The 20,531-nt window shown below is 43.6% G+C and overlaps 1 protein-coding gene across 1 annotated transcript in view; it reads left to right on the top strand.

Moving 5' to 3' along the window:
- Positions 1–20,531, top strand: part of LOC147662632 (uncharacterized) — a 502,568-nt gene that overhangs the window by 70,011 nt on the left and 412,026 nt on the right. Inside the window, exons 3-4 of the mRNA XM_086951034.1 lie at positions 4,319–4,549; positions 6,444–6,466. Of these exons, the coding sequence (XP_086807160.1) occupies positions 4,319–4,549; positions 6,444–6,466 (254 nt within the window). The remainder of the gene's footprint in view (positions 1–4,318; positions 4,550–6,443; positions 6,467–20,531) is intronic.

A 20,531-nucleotide genomic window follows, 5' to 3' on the forward strand; every position in this document is an offset into this window, starting at 1 on the left:
TTCCGTTACATCGGCCAGTCTCCCATCATCTACCACACCTTTAGATTCCAACGGCAACAAGCATCTTTCCACCTTAAGCAGTTCTGAAGCTACCCGTTGTCGCAGCCCACAGCCTAGTCCCAGGCACTTCTCTCTCACTGTGACTTTCATAGCTGCCCATTCCACTAGCACAGAGGAAGCAGTCTCTGCATTAAGTTCAATGTATTCCCCTATCGCCTCACCAATCGTCTACCGAAACACTTGGTCTTCTAGCGTGGCCGGTTGTAGTCTCCATGTAGGGATACCCGGAATCGCGCCCTCCCAGGCCAACACTACCAAGTGGGAATTGTGGTCGGAGTGCGTTCACCCCCAGTATTCCAATTTTGAAACATAAGAGAGTAGGCAGGGGGTCCCAAAGAACCTATCCAGTCTAACATGCAAGTTGTGAGGGGTCGAAAAATAGGAATATACCATCTCCCCCAGGTGATGTCTCCAAACGTCAACCAGACCCCAACCCATGCCCAGCCATTTGTGGCAGCCGTGGACCCAAGGGGAGGAAAAGATCTATCAATCCCTACATCTAAGACACTATTAAAATCCCCGCCCAACAACCTCAGGATCTCACACCACCATCCCAAAACAAGAGACAGTTGCTCAAGAAACAGGCCCTGATCAACATTGGGTGCATACACATTTCCCAGCAGTACAGGACGTCCATCCTGTTTACCCTACACCAAAACATATATGCCCTCCTTATCCATAAGAGCCTCGTCTACAGCAAAGGGTGTTCCAGGGCATATCCAGATAACGGTCCCCCTAGCAAACAGGGAGTAATCTGTGGCATATATTTTACCTCTCCAGCTACGTTGTAAGCGGGTAACCTCTAATGCATTTGTGTGTCTCCTGCAGTAGCCCTATATGCACATTGTGACGCTTAAATAGGAATACACTGCATAACTGTGGGAAGGCGTGTGGAGACCCCGGACATTCCAGGTAAGTATCACGTGACCCATGGTAGCAAAAAGAAAAGGGTACAACATTGGTTATTGATCCCCTCGTCCCAAAATTCACTGTGTGACAATCTAACATATACAACGTCATTTTTATTACCCCTCTCACTAGACTCCTGCAGTAAAAGGGAGATGGGAAATAACAGCTAGGGTAGGAAAAAAACATATAAGGGCAACCCCCAAAAAATCAGGGATTCCTCCAAACACAGCAGACAGCAACCTAGCTGCCTGCCCTACTGACTTGGACACGTTAGGGAGAACAGGGGGTTGTGAAACCATGCAGGGTACACTCTTGAAGTCCCCACCCAAGGACAACTGATAGGCATTGCCGTAGCGCAAACCCAAGAACATTTTAAAGAAAATGTCAACACCCCCAGGGACCATTTAACCAACTCCACCTTGTTTTTGCAGATACATGGATCTCTGGAACATCAGGTGCCCCCCCACATTAATGCAAAAGCAGTACCCAGCAACGTATATTCAAAACAACCAGTTTCATACAAAACCATCTACTGTTTAAGGTGTAACGTCCGGCATTCTCATAGATACCTTATCAGAAAAGTCTCCTACTGAGGAACCCCCATCCCTGAAGAATGATAGGAAGTGGCCACTTTATCTTCTTGTGCTACTGCTTCTGCCATCTCGTCTGTAATGCGGACCACTTCCTGCTGCTCCCTATGGATCTGATCAGGGCCCGACACCGCCGCTGAGCCCGGAAGTCGCTGTCTTGTCACCGGCTTCCTCAGGCCATTACGCAGCAGGTATGCCTGTGGGCCTTGGGCCAGAATACCGACCCGTCGTTCCCAACCAGTCCCAGACATCCTGAGGTGTCAAAGAACCTGGGCGGAAACATCAGCGAATAGGAGAGATTGAGCTGCCGATGCTGACGTTTCACAGGTAAGAAAGATCCCTGCTGGCGCTGAACCTTCATAGTATAGTCCGGGAAAAACAACACCTTGGCATTTTCGTATTGAATATTATCCAATTTCCTGTTGTCTCAGAGGATAACATACCGATCTCTGAGATGTAGGAGCTTGAAAATAAGTGGACGCGCCCTGTCACCGGGGGCCGGTTTTGTACCTGGAACACAATGTGCCCGCTCATGGAGGAATGGAGGAAATTCAGTGGTTGGCAGGATGGTTTTAAGCCAGGTTTCCAGGAAGGTGACCGCGTTGTGGCCCTCCGCGCCTACCGGTATTCGAATCAACCAAACATTGTTCCGCCGTGAGCGGCCCTCTGTATCTTCAATGCGATCTTCAAGGTACCGGATCTGGACTTCGTGGGTGTTCTGCTGTTTATCTTGAAATTCCGTAGGGGGCTTCAATTCCTCAATGTCTTGCTCCACGGCAACAACCCGATCCTTCAGATTCTGGTGGTTCGCATGTAATAAATTACGGTCCAGGGCTACTTTGTCTAGTTTGGCTTCTATGGAAGCACTAGTGTGCTCAATGGCCTGCAGTATGGCATCTAAGCGATTATCCGGGGCCGGCTGGTCCCCTGTCAGTTGCTGTGAGTCTGCATCATGGGTCCCCTCCGCCTGTGAGGAGGCACTCGACCCGACTCCCCTAGTACGTCCCATTGTCTCGCACACTGCTAAACAAGTCCACCACTCCACCAGAATGTCTCACAAGAGCACTCGGCAGCGACATCTGACTCCGCACCAGTTCGCACAGGGACCATAGATGGCAACCACTCGTCAGTCCCTCGCTGTTCAATCACCTGGGAGTGGTGCCAAGGGGGGTTCCTATCTGTTTACCATTAAGGGTGCCACTGTTGAGTCAGAGGGGTCATTGGTTAGGATATTTCAACAATCCAGACAAAACAGGACAAAGATTAAACAGCAGTTCTAAAGTCTCTTTTTGAAGGAGTGGTTGCACTTTTAGATAGAGGTGGTACCAGACCCTCTTAGTTTTCGTGGCGATGTATTCTTTGAAGGTGGAATTGGTGTCCTCTGTGAATCTGAGTAACATTGTATTAGGTGAAAGTTGGGGTTCGAGTCTGTTGAGGTTTTTGTTGTTGAGCCAGGGTTTCACTGGTCACTGCTTGTAGTCCTTGATGAACAGCAGGAAATCTGTTTTGTAAAGTTAAGTTTCAGACAGGTGCTGGACATCCATGTGTGGATGATGTGTTAGTGCTGTTTGAGGCATTGGATGTTTGGAAGAGAGAGATTTTTAAATCTAGTTAATTGTCATCAGCTTATTGATGAGATTCTTATTCTTTTATGAGTGAGTTAGTCCCAGGTGGGTGCAATGTACAGGTTGAAGATACCCAAGGATGATGTAAAACCCTGGCGAACCCTGAAAGTGATCTGAATCTTCGGAGACGTGAAGGAGCCCATGAGAATGTTCTGGTGTTGGTTGGATAGATAAAAGGAGCACCAGTGGAAGACGTTTCCAGTGAATTCCATTCAAGACTTAACGGTGTGTATGAGTGCTTGGTGGTTGATGATGTTGAAGGCAAAGAGGGGGGTTGTTATTGTTAGACAAAACACTAATAATACTGACAAAGTGGTGTTAATTTATTTTGACACTAAGTCCGCGTTGATTAATTCTATATATGGGCTGTGTCCATAATTCATGATACGTATTAAACACTTTGCTTCACTGTATCATTGGACACTGAGCACCTTTCTACCTCACTGAACACTATTTATCTATTGTAGTTATTAGTTAATTATCAGTGATTTATTCTTTGAATAATACAGCGAGTTTTGAAAAAGAAAATAACTTTTATTTTATGACCGTAGTGATCACTGTTCCTTATAACTCTAATAAACAGGTGGTAATTTTCGGTAATTTTCGGGGTTGCTAGCTTTCTGGTAGCTGCTATGCGTATTAAGACCAGGAAGCTATCCCCGAATAACCTGATGGGGTGACTGAATATACTGTGTTCTTTTTTTACTGCCTTTAACTGTTTTTTTAGCATGCCCATTTTTAATAATCTTTGTATGTATTCAATATCATTAATGTTTAATGTCTTTTTAAACTGATGAAATGTGACATTGTCTTTTTATTGCCTGACTCTGCTTTTATGATTTTAACAATCGAATAAAGCTTGTTTTGACTTGACGTGGTCATTTATTTCCGTTTAAGGACTGCCAGGTTTTTCTGGCTGTCCTGAACAAAAACAAACCTTGGAATTTTGCCTCCTGTCAGTCACTTGCTTCACCGATCCATCATGCCCTCTCTATTATGCATTGTCGCTGCCATCTATTTACATGTGCATGTTCTGTTCGACTAGTATTTTATGAACAACATTTTTGCGTAAGTGCTCAAGAATTCCATACAAAACATTATAGTCACTTGAAATGTAGATATTTTTTATTCAAGGAAGAATTCCAGAGCCAAACACAGAGAATCATCAGTACATTTGAAGAGCTGCATCAGTTTCTGGACCAAGAAAAGCAAGATCTCCTCAGCAAGGTGGAGATGGAACACCAGAAGAACCTAGAGAAGATCCACATGAAACAGACTGACCTTGAGAAGCAGAATTCGTCCTTCATGGACCAGATCACAGAGATGGAGGGGAAGTGTCAGCAGGAGGATGTGGAGTTTTTGATGGTGAGACACCTAGACATATGTATTCTGTGCTGCTAGAAGGACCGTACCCCCCCCCCCCCTATGATCTCATCATGGTTACACCGCTCAGCAGCAGGGTGCAGAGTTGCAAGAGTGGGGACTGGGAATATATAACCAAAGAGCATTTATCTGCCTTCTGAGTCTAGATCAGAGCTATATGTGTCAGTCTAGCAAAATGGCGTTAGTGTTTAGGGATGACGATTATTAATAAATAGAACTAGAGAAGCATTGTTGTTCCTGTGTAAGGGGAAGATTAGCTATTTAATACACCTCTTGTGAATGTATTGGGAGATGAGGAGTGTTAGTTATTGAATTCATTCGTGGTCACATGAAAGATAAATGAACCACAGTTTTCCACATGGCTCCAAGTTTGGTTTTGACCCTCTTAATACAGATTCCCTCCAGATCTTTTCCATCTCTCTGGCATCTTAAGCTCTTGTGATGCGCACTCTGAGTTTATAAATTCACAAGGCAGCTCTTTAAATCTTATCTATCTTAGGGTATTGGCTCTTCCCATGCAGGCTTCTAATCCTCTGGAACTCTCGTCCATACCATAACTGCTCATCTGTTCAGTTTCACTTTTGAAACATGACATTCACTAATTGTTTTCACCTGGTTAAACTGCATTCTTCCTCTCACCCACAGCCCAAAGAAAAGTGGGTTGAAGCTAGTTAGAGGAAGCAAAAATACTTTACAAACAGGTACATTACTAAACACGTTATTATATTTGACTATTGAAAGTATATCCTTCTCTTTAAGCACAAAACCCCCCTCCTCAAATATGTTGCCTACTCTCTTACTCTCGTTTGTTAAGTTGTTGTCTCTGGCTCAACCCCTTCTTCTGACGTACTGCCCTCTCCAGTTTTTCCTTTCTTTCCCCACGTCCTTCTTTGCACTCGTTCCTCAACTCGTGCCCATGCAAGGGAAGAGCATTGAGATTATCAGAGTGGACCTTTGTGTCAAGTGCAGCAGAAAGGTCAATCAAGTATGTAAGAGACATTTGTCGTCTAAGATAAGAACGGCTTTGAAGTCTAGGTGTAGGGTGGTAGATACATTTTCCTCAAGAAGGTTGTCTCCAGGTGCGCTTGCTGTTAATGAGCATCTGAACTATAGATTATTGTGCCCAGAAAAGGGGAATTACTTATGAGACTGCAGTAGCTGAGGTTTGACATTTGACACGTTACCCTCTGATCTTCAATGTCTCCTGCCAACTCTATGCTTCTATCTCCTAGTTTTTTGCCCTGTTGGCTTCTTCCTCAAATCTCTTTCTCTCTCTACTTGTCCTATAAGTCTCCTGTCCACTGTACACCTTACATTATCTTGTTCACTATCCTTATTTCGCCTGTAATCTCTTAACCTCTGTCCTCCATTCTCTGCCTGCTTTCTCCTATCCTTGTTTTAACTTCACATAGCTTTTAGCCAAAAATAAAGGGCAAACGGGTGAAAGGGTTTATTGATGCTGAAGGTGCCCTTTGAACTCTACAACAATGTTCATATTGTAGCCAAAGTTGACATCTTGCTTACCGTACTTATGGTTGGGATTTATATTGATATGAATCAATAGCCTAAAAGTCTCATGCTGACAATGCTGTTCCCCTTCGCCTGAGATTCATGTTCTTCTGAATGATCACATCTGGGATGTCAGTTCCTGTCTCCTTTGTAATGAGAAAAACCAAGAGTGGAGTGAAACCCAAGCTTGATATTTACTTAAGGACCCTGTTAATACCAGGTACTAAGTCTGGATCTCACACTTGCATCCAGTCACATCTTAGGATCATGTCAAGCTATTGTCAGCATGCAAACCTGTGGGGAAAATATGATGTATAGTCATTGATCTCTGTGTTTTTCTCTCCATTATGTCCTCCATTCTTTCTAGGGTTTAAAGAGCCTCTTGAACAGGTACAGTGCACCTTTCATCTAACCTTTTACAGTAAGGTAAATATCACTTGTACCCATTTGCAATCTTAGCACAGACTTTGTTTTATTCATTGTATGTATGTATGTTTGTATGTATGTGTGTTTGTGTGTGTGTTTATTTATATATATATATATATATCCTCCATAGGAAACGCATTTTTATGAATACAGCGAGCAGATTGGTCACATACTAGCCATTAGAACAAGACAGGCGGCAACAAAGGGGGACATTGCGGAGATTATGCTGCATGATGGAGGCATAGCTACAGCACCCAGGGATATATGTGTATGGTTCAAGGAATTCTACCAGGCACTATATAGCCCGGAACAAGGGGCCGAGACAAGCGATATTGAGGGGTTTCTGGAAGGATCAAATCTGGAAAAATTGGATGTGTAGGATAAGGGGGCTTTGGAAAAAATATTTAGTCGGGGGTAAATGCACAGAGCAGTCCTAGATCTTCCGGCGGGAAAAGCGGTAGGTCCGGATGCCATCCCATTAGAATTTTATAAAACTTTTTTTCTTGAAATAGAGGAGGATTTTTTTGATCTAATAACAAATATCCAAAATGGTGCACCCCCCAGAATCTTGGAGCGAGGCAGTTATGATCGTGTTTATCAAAAAGAATAAACCTCCAACCAATCCTGGGTCATACAGACCTATTAGCTTAAAGAATAGCGATGTAAAAATCTATTCGAAAATCTTGGCAAATAGATTAGGGAGTATTATAGGTAAGATTGTATCCCCCAGACAGCACGGGTTCATTCCTGTTAGGGGTACCGCAGAACACATAAGGAGGGTATTAAACTTATTTGATGGAACGGTAGCCTCACGAGACCCTATGTCATTAATATTATTAGATGAGAAAAAAGCATTCAACAGGGTCTCGTGGGAATTCCTCTGGGCAGTGTTAGAGAATGTAAATACAGGAAATGTGTTCATAAAGGCTGTAAAGGCATTATACATCAACCCCAGAATAAGACTAAGGATCATGGGAGAAAAGAGCGAGGCAATAATGATCGGGCGGGGAACCAGACAGGGGTGTCCGTGCTCTCTACTCTTATTTGCTTTGTATATAGATGCATTTATAAGGAGAATAGAGCAGAACAGAAACATCCAGCCAACAGTCCTCAATGGATATGAAACAAAAATCCTGGGTTATGCGGATGATTTGGCGATCACCTCTAGCGATCCTGAAACGGCACTACGGGAAATAGAAGAAGAGGCAGCCGTGTATGGAATGCTCTCAGGATATAAGCTAAACACAGGCAAAACGCAGGTTGTAATAAACCAAAAGATAGCATGGACAGACCAAAGAATTACTGAAACAGCGGTATATTTGGGGGTTACTATCTCAGCAGAGATCTCGACAGTCGTGGCAAAAAAATCTAGATCCAATAATAAGAAAGGCCAAGGTTGATTTAGCTTAAAGAATAGCGATGTAAAAATCTATTCGAAAATCTTGGCAAATAGATTAGGGAGTATTATAGGTAAGATTGTATCCCCCAGACAGCACGGGTTCATTCCTGTTAGGGGTACCGCAGAACACATAAGGAGGGTATTAAACTTATTTGATGGAACGGTAGCCTCACGAGACCCTATGTCATTAATATTATTAGATGAGAAAAAAGCATTCAACAGGGTCTCGTGGGAATTCCTCTGGGCAGTGTTAGAGAATGTAAATATAGGAAATGTGTTCATAAAGGCTGTAAAGGCATTATACATCAACCCCAGAATAAGACTAAGGATCATGGGAGAAAAGAGCGAGGCAATAATGATCGGGCGGGGAACCAGACAGGGGTGTCCGTGCTCTCTACTCTTATTTGCTTTGTATATAGATGCATTTATAAGGAGAATAGAGCAGAACAGAAACATCCAGCCAACAGTCCTCAATGGATATGAAACAAAAATCCTGGGTTATGCGGATGATTTGGCGATCACCTCTAGCGATCCTGAAACGGCACTACGGGAAATAGAAGAAGAGGCAGCCGTGTATGGAATGCTCTCAGGATATAAGCTAAACACAGGCAAAACGCAGGTTGTAATAAACCAAAAGATAGCATGGACAGACCAAAGAATTACTGAAACAGCGGTATATTTGGGGGTTACTATCTCAGCAGAGATCTCGACAGTCGTGGCAAAAAAATCTAGATCCAATAATAAGAAAGGCCAAGGTTGATTTTAACAGGCTGAATAATTTACATCTGACTACAATAGGCCGGTGCAATGTGATAAAAATGACATTCCTACCCAAAGTTTTATATCTCTTTAGGACTATCCCCCTCATCTTTGATAACAAATGGTTTATGGAACTGGAAGGGGTCACCAATAGATTCATCTGGGCTGGAGGAAAAACACGCCGTAGTCAGAAATTCTTATTGCTATCCCGAGAGCGCGGCGGGCTGACTCTTCCCGATTTCAGGACCTATTACTGGGCCACAGTCTTGCAGTATATAAGAGGAATGTTGGGGGGAGATATAACCGATAAATGGAGACGAAGGGATGGGATTCCAGACGTATATGAACTTCTGGTCAAGGATTCAGATAAATGGCTACTTAAGTACGATGAAAAAAGCTACTACAAGAAAGTACGCTTTAAGACCCTAGGTGCAGCAACAACAGTATGGTCAACAATCAAGAAAAAGATCAACTTGGGGAGGATAAACTATTATACACCACTATATGGGAACCCATCACTGCCAGGAATATTTCATGATACTGTAATGAAAGGCTGGGATAGACAAGGAGTAAAAAGTATAGGAGATCTTATGGGGGTGGCAGGGTTTATAACGTATGAGAATGCGCAACGGCTATACAATCTAAGGCACAGGGATTTTTACAAATACTTACAAGTTAGGTCGGTCTTATCAAAGAAATGCGGGGGGCGATATGCAAAAAATAGATTTAATTGAAGCTATAAGAAATGAGACAGGATGTAGCATATCACAACTATATGACGAAATGTGTAAATATAAAGAGGATGATTCTGAAAAAATGTATGAGAAATGGAGATCCAAACTAGGGCTGACAGGGAACGAGGCCGAGAAATTGTTAAGATTGTTAAATTCTGTGCTGAGGGCAACAAATGTACAAACACAGCAATACAAAACACTGTTTGAACTATATCATACCCCCCATAGAGTGGCACAATGGGGTGGGACCAATGGTGTAACTTGTCAAGATGCCATTCTACCCAAGCTGATACCATCCACATGTTTGCATCTTGCCCGGCTTTAGACAAGTATAAACAAGACTTGGAGCAATTCTTTAAGAATTCGCTGGGAATGAATATAACATTACTAGACGAAGTGATGGTTTTGGGGGTAACAAAGGATAGCGTGGAAGTACCTCATTTCGAGTTTTTGTATATAGCCATGGCATTAAGCAGATTATGTATAGCTTCACTTTGGAAAGATCCAAACCCACCAACACTACAACAATGGATCTCTAGGGTACTGGCCATATACACGCTGGAGTGGGCTCTAGTGGAAAAAAGGGGAAGGGTGAGAAGAGAGGTTGTAAAACGGATATGGCCCCAATAACAGAATGGAAGCTAAGATTGGGGAGTCGGTAACCAGATATACAATGACCCAAATGATCTTGATTCTGTAAGAATAAGTACAGCAAACACGTTAAGGGCAAAATGCTTCATATGTATTAATTGGTAAAAAAAAAGTACTATGTTATGTTAATTCTTTTATTTATTATTTTTTTTTTTCCTCTATCTGTTACTATGTATTCTCTTGTGCAATAGGCAATGAAAATGTATTCTTGATGATGATGAATAATAAAAACATTTAAAAAAAAAAACAGGAAAAGCATTTTTTGATTTGCCTATAACTTTGGCGTCGTTTGACGAATCTTTACAAAATTTCTTCCCAATTTTTTTTCAGATCAGCTCCTATCTTAAAAGATTGGGGGTGATTTGTCAAGGGGGGGCTGAGAAAAAAGGGGGTCCCAAAACGTGTTTTTCCATGCAACTTTAGACAAGGCTACAGGTCAAAGTGCTGAACGGAATAACGCCAAATTTGGCAGGGGGAAAGGTCTTGGTCCAGAAAGCACGCTTTTGTTTAAAGGTTCTAAATCTGTTAAGTAGTTTTTGAGAAATATCAAAATTTACAGCTATCGATATTTGAGAATTCTGACATCTGATTGGCTGAGGCATTATGAGCACGAGCTTGCGACGCATTGACTGTGAACGGTTGAAACTTAAGAAGTGTTGGCAGCCATTGTGTGACTCAGTTGAAAGGAATAGGGAGAAAAAATGAAAAATTGTAGAGGAGTGTATAGTAGGAACACTGTGGACTTAGTTTAAGCAGTTTGTGTGGTGCAGAGGCAGGGAGTTTGCGTGGGCCGTGAAAATCACATCCGCAGAACAACGGTGCGCGGTATTGCGGCAAGGTTGCGTTGTCTCTGGAAATCACATCGGGAAAACAATGCGCCGTTTTGCGGCAAGCAGTGTGTAGTGTGCACACACAGGTAGTGTGAATGTTGCGTAGGCTGTGGAAATCACGTCCGCAAAGCAACGATGCTCGGGAATTGCAGCAAAGTTCAGTAGGCTTGTGGAAATCATATTGAGAAAACAACAATGCGCCATATTGCGGCCTTCCTTTAATATAATGCACTGTAATGTTTACTTATAATGCAATGTTCACTTTTATCACGGATAGTGTCACTTTGTTAGAGGAAATTTAATATTATGTGGGAGGACGTGTTCTGTCCCTGTCCATGGAACAAAATTAACGTTTATTTGGTTGAGGTGTTCCAACAACGAGCTTAATGTTGATTGGCTGCGAACCATTGAAAATAGAAGTGTTGCTAGCTGTTCCCTCCCCCTCCGCAGAGTAGCAAGGACATCTGATTGGCTCACATGTTCCAAGCAGGACCTTCCAGAGCTTAATGTTCATTGGCTGCGAACCATTGAAAGTAGAAGTGTTGCCCACCATTTCCTTTCCCTCCGTGGAGTAGCAGGGACATCTGATTGGATAACGTGTTCCAAGCAGGACCTTCCCAAGCTTAATGTTCATTGGGTGTAAACCATTGCAAGTAGAAGTGTTGTCAGTGATTCCCTCCCCCTCCGCTGAGTATCAGGGACATCTGATTGGGTAACGTGTTCCAAGCAGGAACTTCCCAAGCTTAATGTTTATTGGCTGTGAAGCATTAAAAGTAGAAGTGTTGACAGTCATTCCCTCCCCCTCTGCGAAACACCATGGACATTTTACTGACTAAAGGGTTCTGAGTACAAGTTTTTTCCTTATTGGCTGGGAACGGTTCACTGTTGTCAGCCATTTTGTGACGCACTTCGAAGGAGTACAGGGAAAAAAAGTAGTAGATGGAGGGTAGGAACACTATTAACTCTGTACAGTGGTCACAAGATGGTGGACAGGGACTGTGAAGGTATAAATATCGTAGTTTTTTATATATTTGAAGGGTCATTTATATAATTTGCGGGGGCCTACAAATCACAGCGGGAAAATAACAAAGTGTGTGGCGGGCTTCTCTTTATTAAGTCCGCGGGTGGGATACTTCCCAGGAGCACTATTTACTTAGAATGTGGTGTTTACTTTTCTGACAGGGAGGTGTGGTTGCGCTGCAAAAATGTCAGTCTAGGTTTGAAACAGTTTTTATTAAGCAATCACAAATATACTTTCTTAGGAAAGTGAAGCTTTATATATCGGAGGGGTGACAAATAAAAATGCAATGCATAAAATATCCCTTAAGCGTGGCCACACCCTGCCTTTTTACTCCCGCACTACATCATCTCAGGTCACAACAACGATAGCAAGTAAAACACAGTTAAACACAAATGACATCATATTACATAGAAATGTATGCTTTATCAAAATATTAAAGCACTATTTATACGATTTCTTTTTAGCAACTACTATTTTATAAAACATTAGCAGTGTTACAAACTGTGAGGTAGTAAGTTATCAAAGGAAAAAACTTGTTAATTTCTCGCACAGATAGATCTCCATCCCCTTTGAACTACTATAAAGTCACAGTATTAAAATATACAGGGTGAGTTTATAGTACTCCACGGGAGAACAAGAATAAGGACCACAACAAAAAAATATAAATTTGTACAATTTCTATTCTGTAGAACGCTGGAAAGTTCTGTCGTAGTGCTTAGAGGCTGCTCACTGCACCGTTAAGAGATCACGTACTCCTTTAAGAACATATAGGATAGTAGTATAATATCAATCAATCAATCAAGAAATTTATATAGCGCTCTACTCACCCGGAGGGTCTCAAGGCGCTTGCTACTGCTCGAACAGCCAGGTCTTGAGTTGCTTCCTGAAGGAGAGGTGGTCTTGGGTCTGACAGAGGTGGATGATGAGGGAGTTCCATGTTTTGGCTCCCAGGTAGAAGAAGGATCTTCCTCCCATGGTGGCTCTTCGGATGCGTGGAACGGTGACGAGGGCGTGGCTGGTTGATCGAAGCTGGCGGGTGGGAGTGTTGAAGGTCCGGCGGTTGTTGAGGTACCTGGGGCCCAGGTCGTGGAGAGCCTTGTGTGCGTGGGTGAGAAGTCGGAATGTGATTCTCTTGTTGACGGGGAGCCAGTGCAGGTCTCTCAGGTGTCCAGGGATGTGGCTGTGCTGGGGGATGTCCAGGATGAGTCGTGCGGAGGCGTTCTGGATGCGTTGGAGTCTCTTCTGTAGTTTGGCTGTGGTTCCGGTGTAGAGGGTGTTTCTGTAGTCCAGTCGGCTGGTGACGAGAGCCTGGGTGACCGGCTTCCTGGTTTCGGTGGGGATCCATCGGAAGATCTTACGGAGCATGCGTAGGATGTTGAAGCATCAAGATGAGACGGCGTTGACTAGTCTGGTCATTGGGAGGGAGGAGTCGAGGATGAAGCCCAGGTTGCGTGTGTGGTCCGTTGGTTTGGGTGCGCTGCCCAGGGCAGGGGGCCACCAGGAGTCGTCCCAGGCGGAGGAAGATTGTCCCAAGATGAGGACTTCCGTCTTGTCTGAGTTGAGTTTCAGGCGGCTGTTCTTCATCCACTCGGCTATGTCTTTCATCCCGTCGTGTAGGTTGGTTCTGGCGGTGGCTGGGTCGTTGGTGAGGGAGAGGATCAGCTGAGTATCGTCGGCGTAGGAGATGATGTTGAGGTTGTGTTGGCGTGCGATGGCAGCGAGGGGGCTCATGTAGATGTTGAAGAGGGTGGGGCTGAGTGAAGATCCTTGTGGAACGCGGTAGATAACTTCGGTGGCCTCGGATCTGAACGGGGGAAGGCGGACTCTCTGGGTTCTTCCGGCGAGGAACGAGATGATCCACTCCAGAGCCTTCTCTTGGATTCCAACGTTGCTGAGGCGTTGTACTAGGGTGCGGTGGCAGACCGTGTCGAACGCTGCGGAGAGATCCACGAGGATGAGGGCCGCTGTTTCCCCGTTGTCGAGCAGGGCTCGGATGTCGTCAGTGGCTGCGATGAGGGCGGTCTCGGTGCTGTGGTTGGCTCGGAAGCCGGACTGCGAGGGGTCGAGGTATCCGTTCGACTCGAGGAAGGCGGCAAGCTGTCGGTTGACGCTCTTCTCGATGACTTTGGCAGGAAAAGGGAGGAGCGAGATGGGGCGGTAGTTCTTGAGGTCGGTGGGGTCTGCTGATGGTTTCTTCAGGAGGGCGCTGAGTTCGGCATGCTTCCAGCTCTCCGGGAAGGTGGCGGTGTTGAAGGAGCAGTTGATGACATCTCGGAGTTGGGGTGCGATGACAGAGGCTGCCTTGTTGAAGACGTGGTGGGGGCATGGGTCCGATGGTGATCCGGCGTGGATGTTGTTCATTGTGTGGATGGTGTCTTTGGTGCTGCCGGGGTCCAGGCGCGGAGGGTGGTGGTGGGGTGCGTTGGTTCGGTGGTTGGGTGCGTGGGCTGTGTGCCGAAGCTGTTTTGTATGTCGGGGATCTTGCTGTGGAAGAACGAGGCGAGTGAGTCGCAGAGTTCTTGCGAGGGGGTGATGGCGTTGGTTCCGGCGCTGGCGTTGGAGAGCTCTTTGACGATGCTGAAGAGTTCCTTGCTGTTGTGTGAGTTGTTGTCTAGTCGTTCCTTGAATGCTGTCTTCTTGGTGGTGTGGATCAGCTGGTGGTGTTTGCGGGTGGCGTGCTTGAGGGCAGTCATGTTGTCTGTGGTCGGGTCTTTGCGCCAGGCTTTCTCGAGGGTGCGGCAGTTCTTCTTGGAGTTCTTGGGATCGTCGTTGAACTAGGAAGCCTTCTTGCTGCCTGGCCTGCTGGGATGGTTTTTCAGGGGTGCGAGGTCATCAGCGCAGTTGGTGATCCACTGTGTGAGGTTTTTGGCTGCTTGGTTGGGGTCCGTTGATCTGGCGGGAGAATTCTGGTTCAGGGATGGGGAGAGCTGGTCGGTGCTGGCCGGAGGTGATCTTGTTCCAGCTCCTGCGGGGAACCGGCTGTGGGTGATGGTGAGTCGTGGTCCTATAATATACACTACTATTCCTATATATTCTAAAGGGAGTAGGAGAATAGAAACCACAGCCGAGAAAAAGAGAAATACCAAAATTTCATTCAGAAATGTAGGGTTTATCAAAGGCATTCAGTAAGAAAGTATCTATGCAAACAATATTTTTTAACTCCTGATGCCAACAAATCTCCAACTTTAGTTGCCTGAAAAAATGACACTGTACTACAATATACAGAATGTCACTGATACCAGACAATATGAAAAGGAAATTAAAGTCATGAACACAAAACAAGATGAATAATGAAATGTTTCCCAGTGGTGAATATGTTCAAAGCTTCTTTTCTCCGGGACTTCGAAATCTTTTGTCTTCGCGTCGACGGTCATAAACGCCACTAAGGTTAGTATAAATTTGAATATTACAATATACATACTCACACTATATGATCCCAGGGGGGAAACAGAGTAAGAAGCAGAAGCTGCTGATGTTACATATAAATCGTTAGTCGTCGCACCCACGGGTCCCCAACACCTCTTGATGTCAAGTATAGTGTCAATATTATGATATACTAAGTCACACTATATGAGCTCAAAGGAGCGAGAAAAGGAACAGTGTTTTCTCTATTCTGTCTGTTTCTGAATACAAGCTGCTGACGTTACATATAAATGGCAAAAACAATCAATAACACTATTTTCTAAATATAAATCTTTAAATAATCACAAATAGCTACATATTATAAATATCTGCTCTGCCATAATCAAATAACTTATAACTCCGTAATATGTTTTGTTGTCCCAAAAGAATAATCCAACGCAAGAAAACAGAACCTGCATCACAGAATGGACATGCATATAAAACTCGCAAAAACAAAACTGATCGATCAACGGGTGTGGTTTATATACTGTTTGGTTATTGAGTAATCTATGGAAGGAACATGCGGTACTGCCCATTCAGATGCCACGTTTTACAGTTCACACGTATTCACGTTTTCACTGTTTAACTTGTGCACGTATTGGAAAAAGTTACAAAATGTGAAAAGATAAAGGTTTCGATTTCGATCCTCACACGTATAAGCTCCTTAATATGTACATACATTGGAGAGTTTAAAATCTGTTACCCGGCAAACTGTGCCATTTCCTTTCTCGTGACTAAAAAAATCTATTAATTGCCGTAATTCTAAATAGAAGATATAAAAGAAAATCGTTCAGAATAGCAGATAAAAAAAATATGTGCTAATATTTCTTATCACTATGGTTCTAAATTAAAAAAATGCCAGCATTTGTAAAGCGTACTGCTACCTCCAGAGAGGTGTCCCGGTGCTCGGGGGAGTCGGGAAGATTAAGCAAGGTATTGCCCACAGTGACATAGTGGTGGGCTAACGTGCCGCCGGAGCCGGGAATCGAACTGTGGACGCTGTTGTTCGAAGTCGGGTATCATAGCTGCTGCATCACACTTTTTCACACTTCGATGTTAATTAGTGCTAATTAAATGTTAAACATTGTTAAGACTACTGTTACAGTTAGTTTTTACCTACAAAAGTATGCACTTTTTTTAAATTTACTTAAAAACAGTATAGGCTTCAGGGACATTGTAGTTAGAAATTGGTTTGTATAAAACCTTCAAGTTCCACAAAAAGGAAATGGACAAGCTTTATAAACAACCTTTTCCAAGATAGTCGTATGTTGATATGATGTTATCTGGGATTTCCTATCCAAGAAGCTGTAAAGTTTTTTCACGTGATCTCAGTTTTCTTTTGAATCATTCATAAAGGAGGCGATTGTGAGAGAAAGATGAACCACAATGCATTCTTTCCCTGATTTTTTATCTTACTCATAGGCCCTCACTGTGTTTTGTCACTTATTTTTGGTTGCAGCAGTTTGGATCTTCCTCTTCTGTCTACTTATGGATCATTGCCTTGCTCTTCCTCCTCTCTCATGTCAGTGGAGGGTTTGTGCCGTTCTGAACACTTCAGTGTTATCTTCATCTTCAAGCAAGAACCACAAAATAGCCTAGGAAGTTTATTATTCCTCCAAATGTGACCCTCTTCAGTAGAAACTTGGACACTTGACATCTTTCACTCACAGTATTCTGTGCTGGATGGCTTACGACTACTAGGAGGAGTAACCTTTTCCTTAGGCACGCAAGAATGACTGAACAGACCTTCTCTTTACCTAGTCCTTGAGACACCTGTAACTTTTTAGGTTTGGTAACGCTATGAATCTTTTTTAGTATCTAGCACAAAAGTTACAAGAATTGAGAAATTGGTGCTAAACCAGACCTTGGTATCCTGGTCCACAAAAGTCCTAATAGTCATTCATTCACTCATCTTTTTTTAGGGTACTTGCAAAGTTAAGAAATCTTTTTAATTCTCTTATGGTGTTTCGCTTTTTACCCTGCACGTTGAGTCAAAACTAAGTTAAAGCGAGGTAGATGATTAATTGTCTTAGTGGATCAGCATTAGCGTGTGCAACTCCTTTAGTGTCATATTTAGATACTTATTTGCAGTTTTGTGATAACTTCATATCAGTTTTTAAGAATATGTTGATGCTGAGGAAGCATTCTGTGATATTTAACAGTGTGGAATAAATCGATTGACTTTTGTATGAAGGAAATGCTGATAAATCAAGATCCAATTATTTCTGTCCATGCATTTTGACCACAATTTCTTGGTCCTTTTATTACATCTAGGGCTCCCGGTTTAATGGTATTTATTTTTTTGACATTTTCGTCTGTATTTATCCATATTTATTATGGTTTTTGCGGGAAAAATAAAGCTGTATTTGGTATAATTCCACATTTATTTAACTAGTAAATATGCAGTCCTGCTTGAATGCCTGCCAGGTTTCAGTAAAATTAACCTCCCCCCGGCAGAAGATAATCAGTGCACTTATATGAAAATATGCACATTCCAGTATCAGCCTTGTGCATATCTACTTCTGTTTGAGCCTCTTTACTAAAATTCCTTTCTTGTTTAACCCCCTTACCAATCAATTCACACAGGGAGTGGCCTGGCAGTCATGGTAAAGTGTATTTAGAATCACTCGAAAGCCCCAATTTCCGTTTTTATCCAAATTTAAAAATAAATACAGAAAAGAAAATATATGTTTTTCTCTCCGTATTTATCTGTAAAAATCTGTAAAATTAGAAAACAGAGAGCCTTAATTATAACTCATCAGATTAAACCTGTGGCCTTACGGTTGAAGTTGCCTTGTAGGTTCATTCAGTCTTTATTTAAACTAAACTGAAGCCATATGTTACATATCCATCTCATCGTTTTCGAACTTAAAGGCCATTATTTATGAATGATGCTAGACATCAAGAATATGAGGTTCAAGAAATTTCTGATTCTCAGAATTGTAAAGGTCAGCTTCAGTTTCTGATTCATTGAAAGGATTATTTTTCTTGTGAGGATTCTTGGGAAGCTGCTACTTAATTCTTGCTCGCTTGTTAGTTTGACTTTTCTTTTAATGGCAACCTGATAAACTCAGAGCTTTAGTAGGAAAGACATAGTATTACATCTGTTCCTAGAACAATACCAAGAGCTTACCTGAGACTTTATACATTAAATGGAAGAAGGATCAATCCATGTGGTGCCTACCTGAGGTATATAAATAATCCAGGTGAGTGAGGAATAACGGATAGAGAACCCCTGCTGCTTGACCGTGGCTTCCTTCCTCCCTCTCCTTTCCCTGTATACTGGACTGAGGCGGGGGCTGTTGGGTGAGGCCACAGGAGATGAATGAGAGGAATACAGGACTTGTTCTAGGCCTCATGTGAGAGAAACAGACACCATATGCCTGAAAGTCCCATGGCTGACAAAAAGTGAGCCATCAGGGAGTGGCCTCTTGGAGACCCTATCTCCATCCAAAGTCTGTCTCTAGTGTCGTCCACCACTCCATTCCAGTCACCCAGCAACACCAGTAGACCCTCTGGGAGGTTTCCCATCAGTGTTGTAATTATTTTTAGGAAAGCGCTTCCTAATAGAGGTGGGGCATGATCATTGACCTGGGTCAGTGTTTACTCGTAAATACCGCCTGTAACCGGCACGTGTCTGCCCCATCTGTCCACCCATTTCCTCTCTGGAACAAATGGCACATAGTTTTTAATTAGGGTAGCCACCCCTCGGGAGCCTCTCGTGAAGCCAGCATGAAAGTCCTGTGTAAACTCTGAACAGGCCAGCAAGGGAACTTAATTATCCATTAGGTGAGTATCTTGGAAAACAGAATGTCAGCCTGGTGCCATATAGATGCCCGGAGGACGAATGTTCTCTTAATTGTGCCCAGAAGGCCGTTTACATTCCAGGAGACTATCTGTTGTAGTTTTATAGGGGGCATATTATTTCTCTCACCCATCAGGGGGAAGAAAAATATCTGTGACCATGGGGGAGTTCATGGTCTTGCGGAATGGAGCCAGCGTCAAAAACGATAAATAACAGTAACAGCAGCAATAACTTCACCTTTTCCCCACCCCACACTTCTCTGCATGAAGCATCTGTTGTGGGATCGCATGCAAGCAGGTCCCAACGGAGCACTCATGCGCTAATCTTCCACCAATCACCTTTCACAGCAGGAGGGCGGCAGTGTCTCTGGCCCAACACCTGAGTTCCACTCTCGACAGTCTACGGTGGGACACAATCGCCCTAGAGGTAGGCGGGCACTTAAGACTCATCCTAGACCAGATATGTGGGCCGCATCACTGGTGCAGAGCCACACCATCATCGAGCAACTTTGGACAATAGGCCTTTGAGAACGTGAAAATTAAATCCTATAAATTGTCTGTTAGTTGCTCACAGGAGGCTGTTCCTCTGTCATTTGTACATCAAGGAAAGACATGCCGTCTCAGCATACCGGCGTTTTCCGCTGTGGTCTTGAACTGGAATTGGAATGGGATTTGTAAAGCGCATGGCTACCCGGGGGCGTCCCAGCGCTGCAGATTTAACCAGAGAACAAGTGAATTTTACGGGAAGAGCCAGGTTCTTAGGAGCTTGCAAAATTTTAATAGGTTGGTTACCTACGGATTGTAAGAGGGAGGGAGTTCCAGAGCCTGGAGGCATTGTAGGAGAAGAGGCGCCCCGACTGCGCCTTCTTAAGTCTAGGAGTGTCGGCTGGAGAGTCCGTTTTCAAACTTGTATTTCGCCAGGATAAGTATATGTTTTACTCTCCTTAGTCTAGGTCCCCATAGTGAGGTATGTTGACCTGCATTAGTGGAATCATAAGTCCCCAGTGGTGGTGGAGTGTGTGAATGAGGGTGGATCTTCTATTCTGCCCAGTGCAGCACCTCTTCAGGAGATTTGAAAAAGAAATCAACGACTGGTAATTATTCTTAAGTTTGCTATGGAATAGGATCATGAATCGGACATTCAAGCTATGCACCTTCTTCTCAACTTCAAAAAAGGACTTCCTTTGCTGTTGTACTAACTTTGTGTAGTTCGAGAAGATCGTAATTTTGTACGATTGGAACAGGAGAGAGTTATGCAATTCGAGATAGCGGAGGATGACATCCCTCATGGAGTAGTTTAGGAACAGAGTGATCAGGGGTCTAGCGAGGACACTGGCTTGGGGACAAGAGCTCTGTGGGCTCACTCAATAATGAAGCAAGAGGACAGAGAGTCCACCTGCAGAAAAGAGCGTAATCAGCCTTCGAGAAG

Source organism: Lissotriton vulgaris, unplaced genomic scaffold (assembly GCF_964263255.1).
Source record: "Lissotriton vulgaris unplaced genomic scaffold, aLisVul1.2 SCAFFOLD_897, whole genome shotgun sequence".
In the NCBI taxonomy this organism is placed as follows: domain Eukaryota; kingdom Metazoa; phylum Chordata; class Amphibia; order Caudata; family Salamandridae; genus Lissotriton; species Lissotriton vulgaris.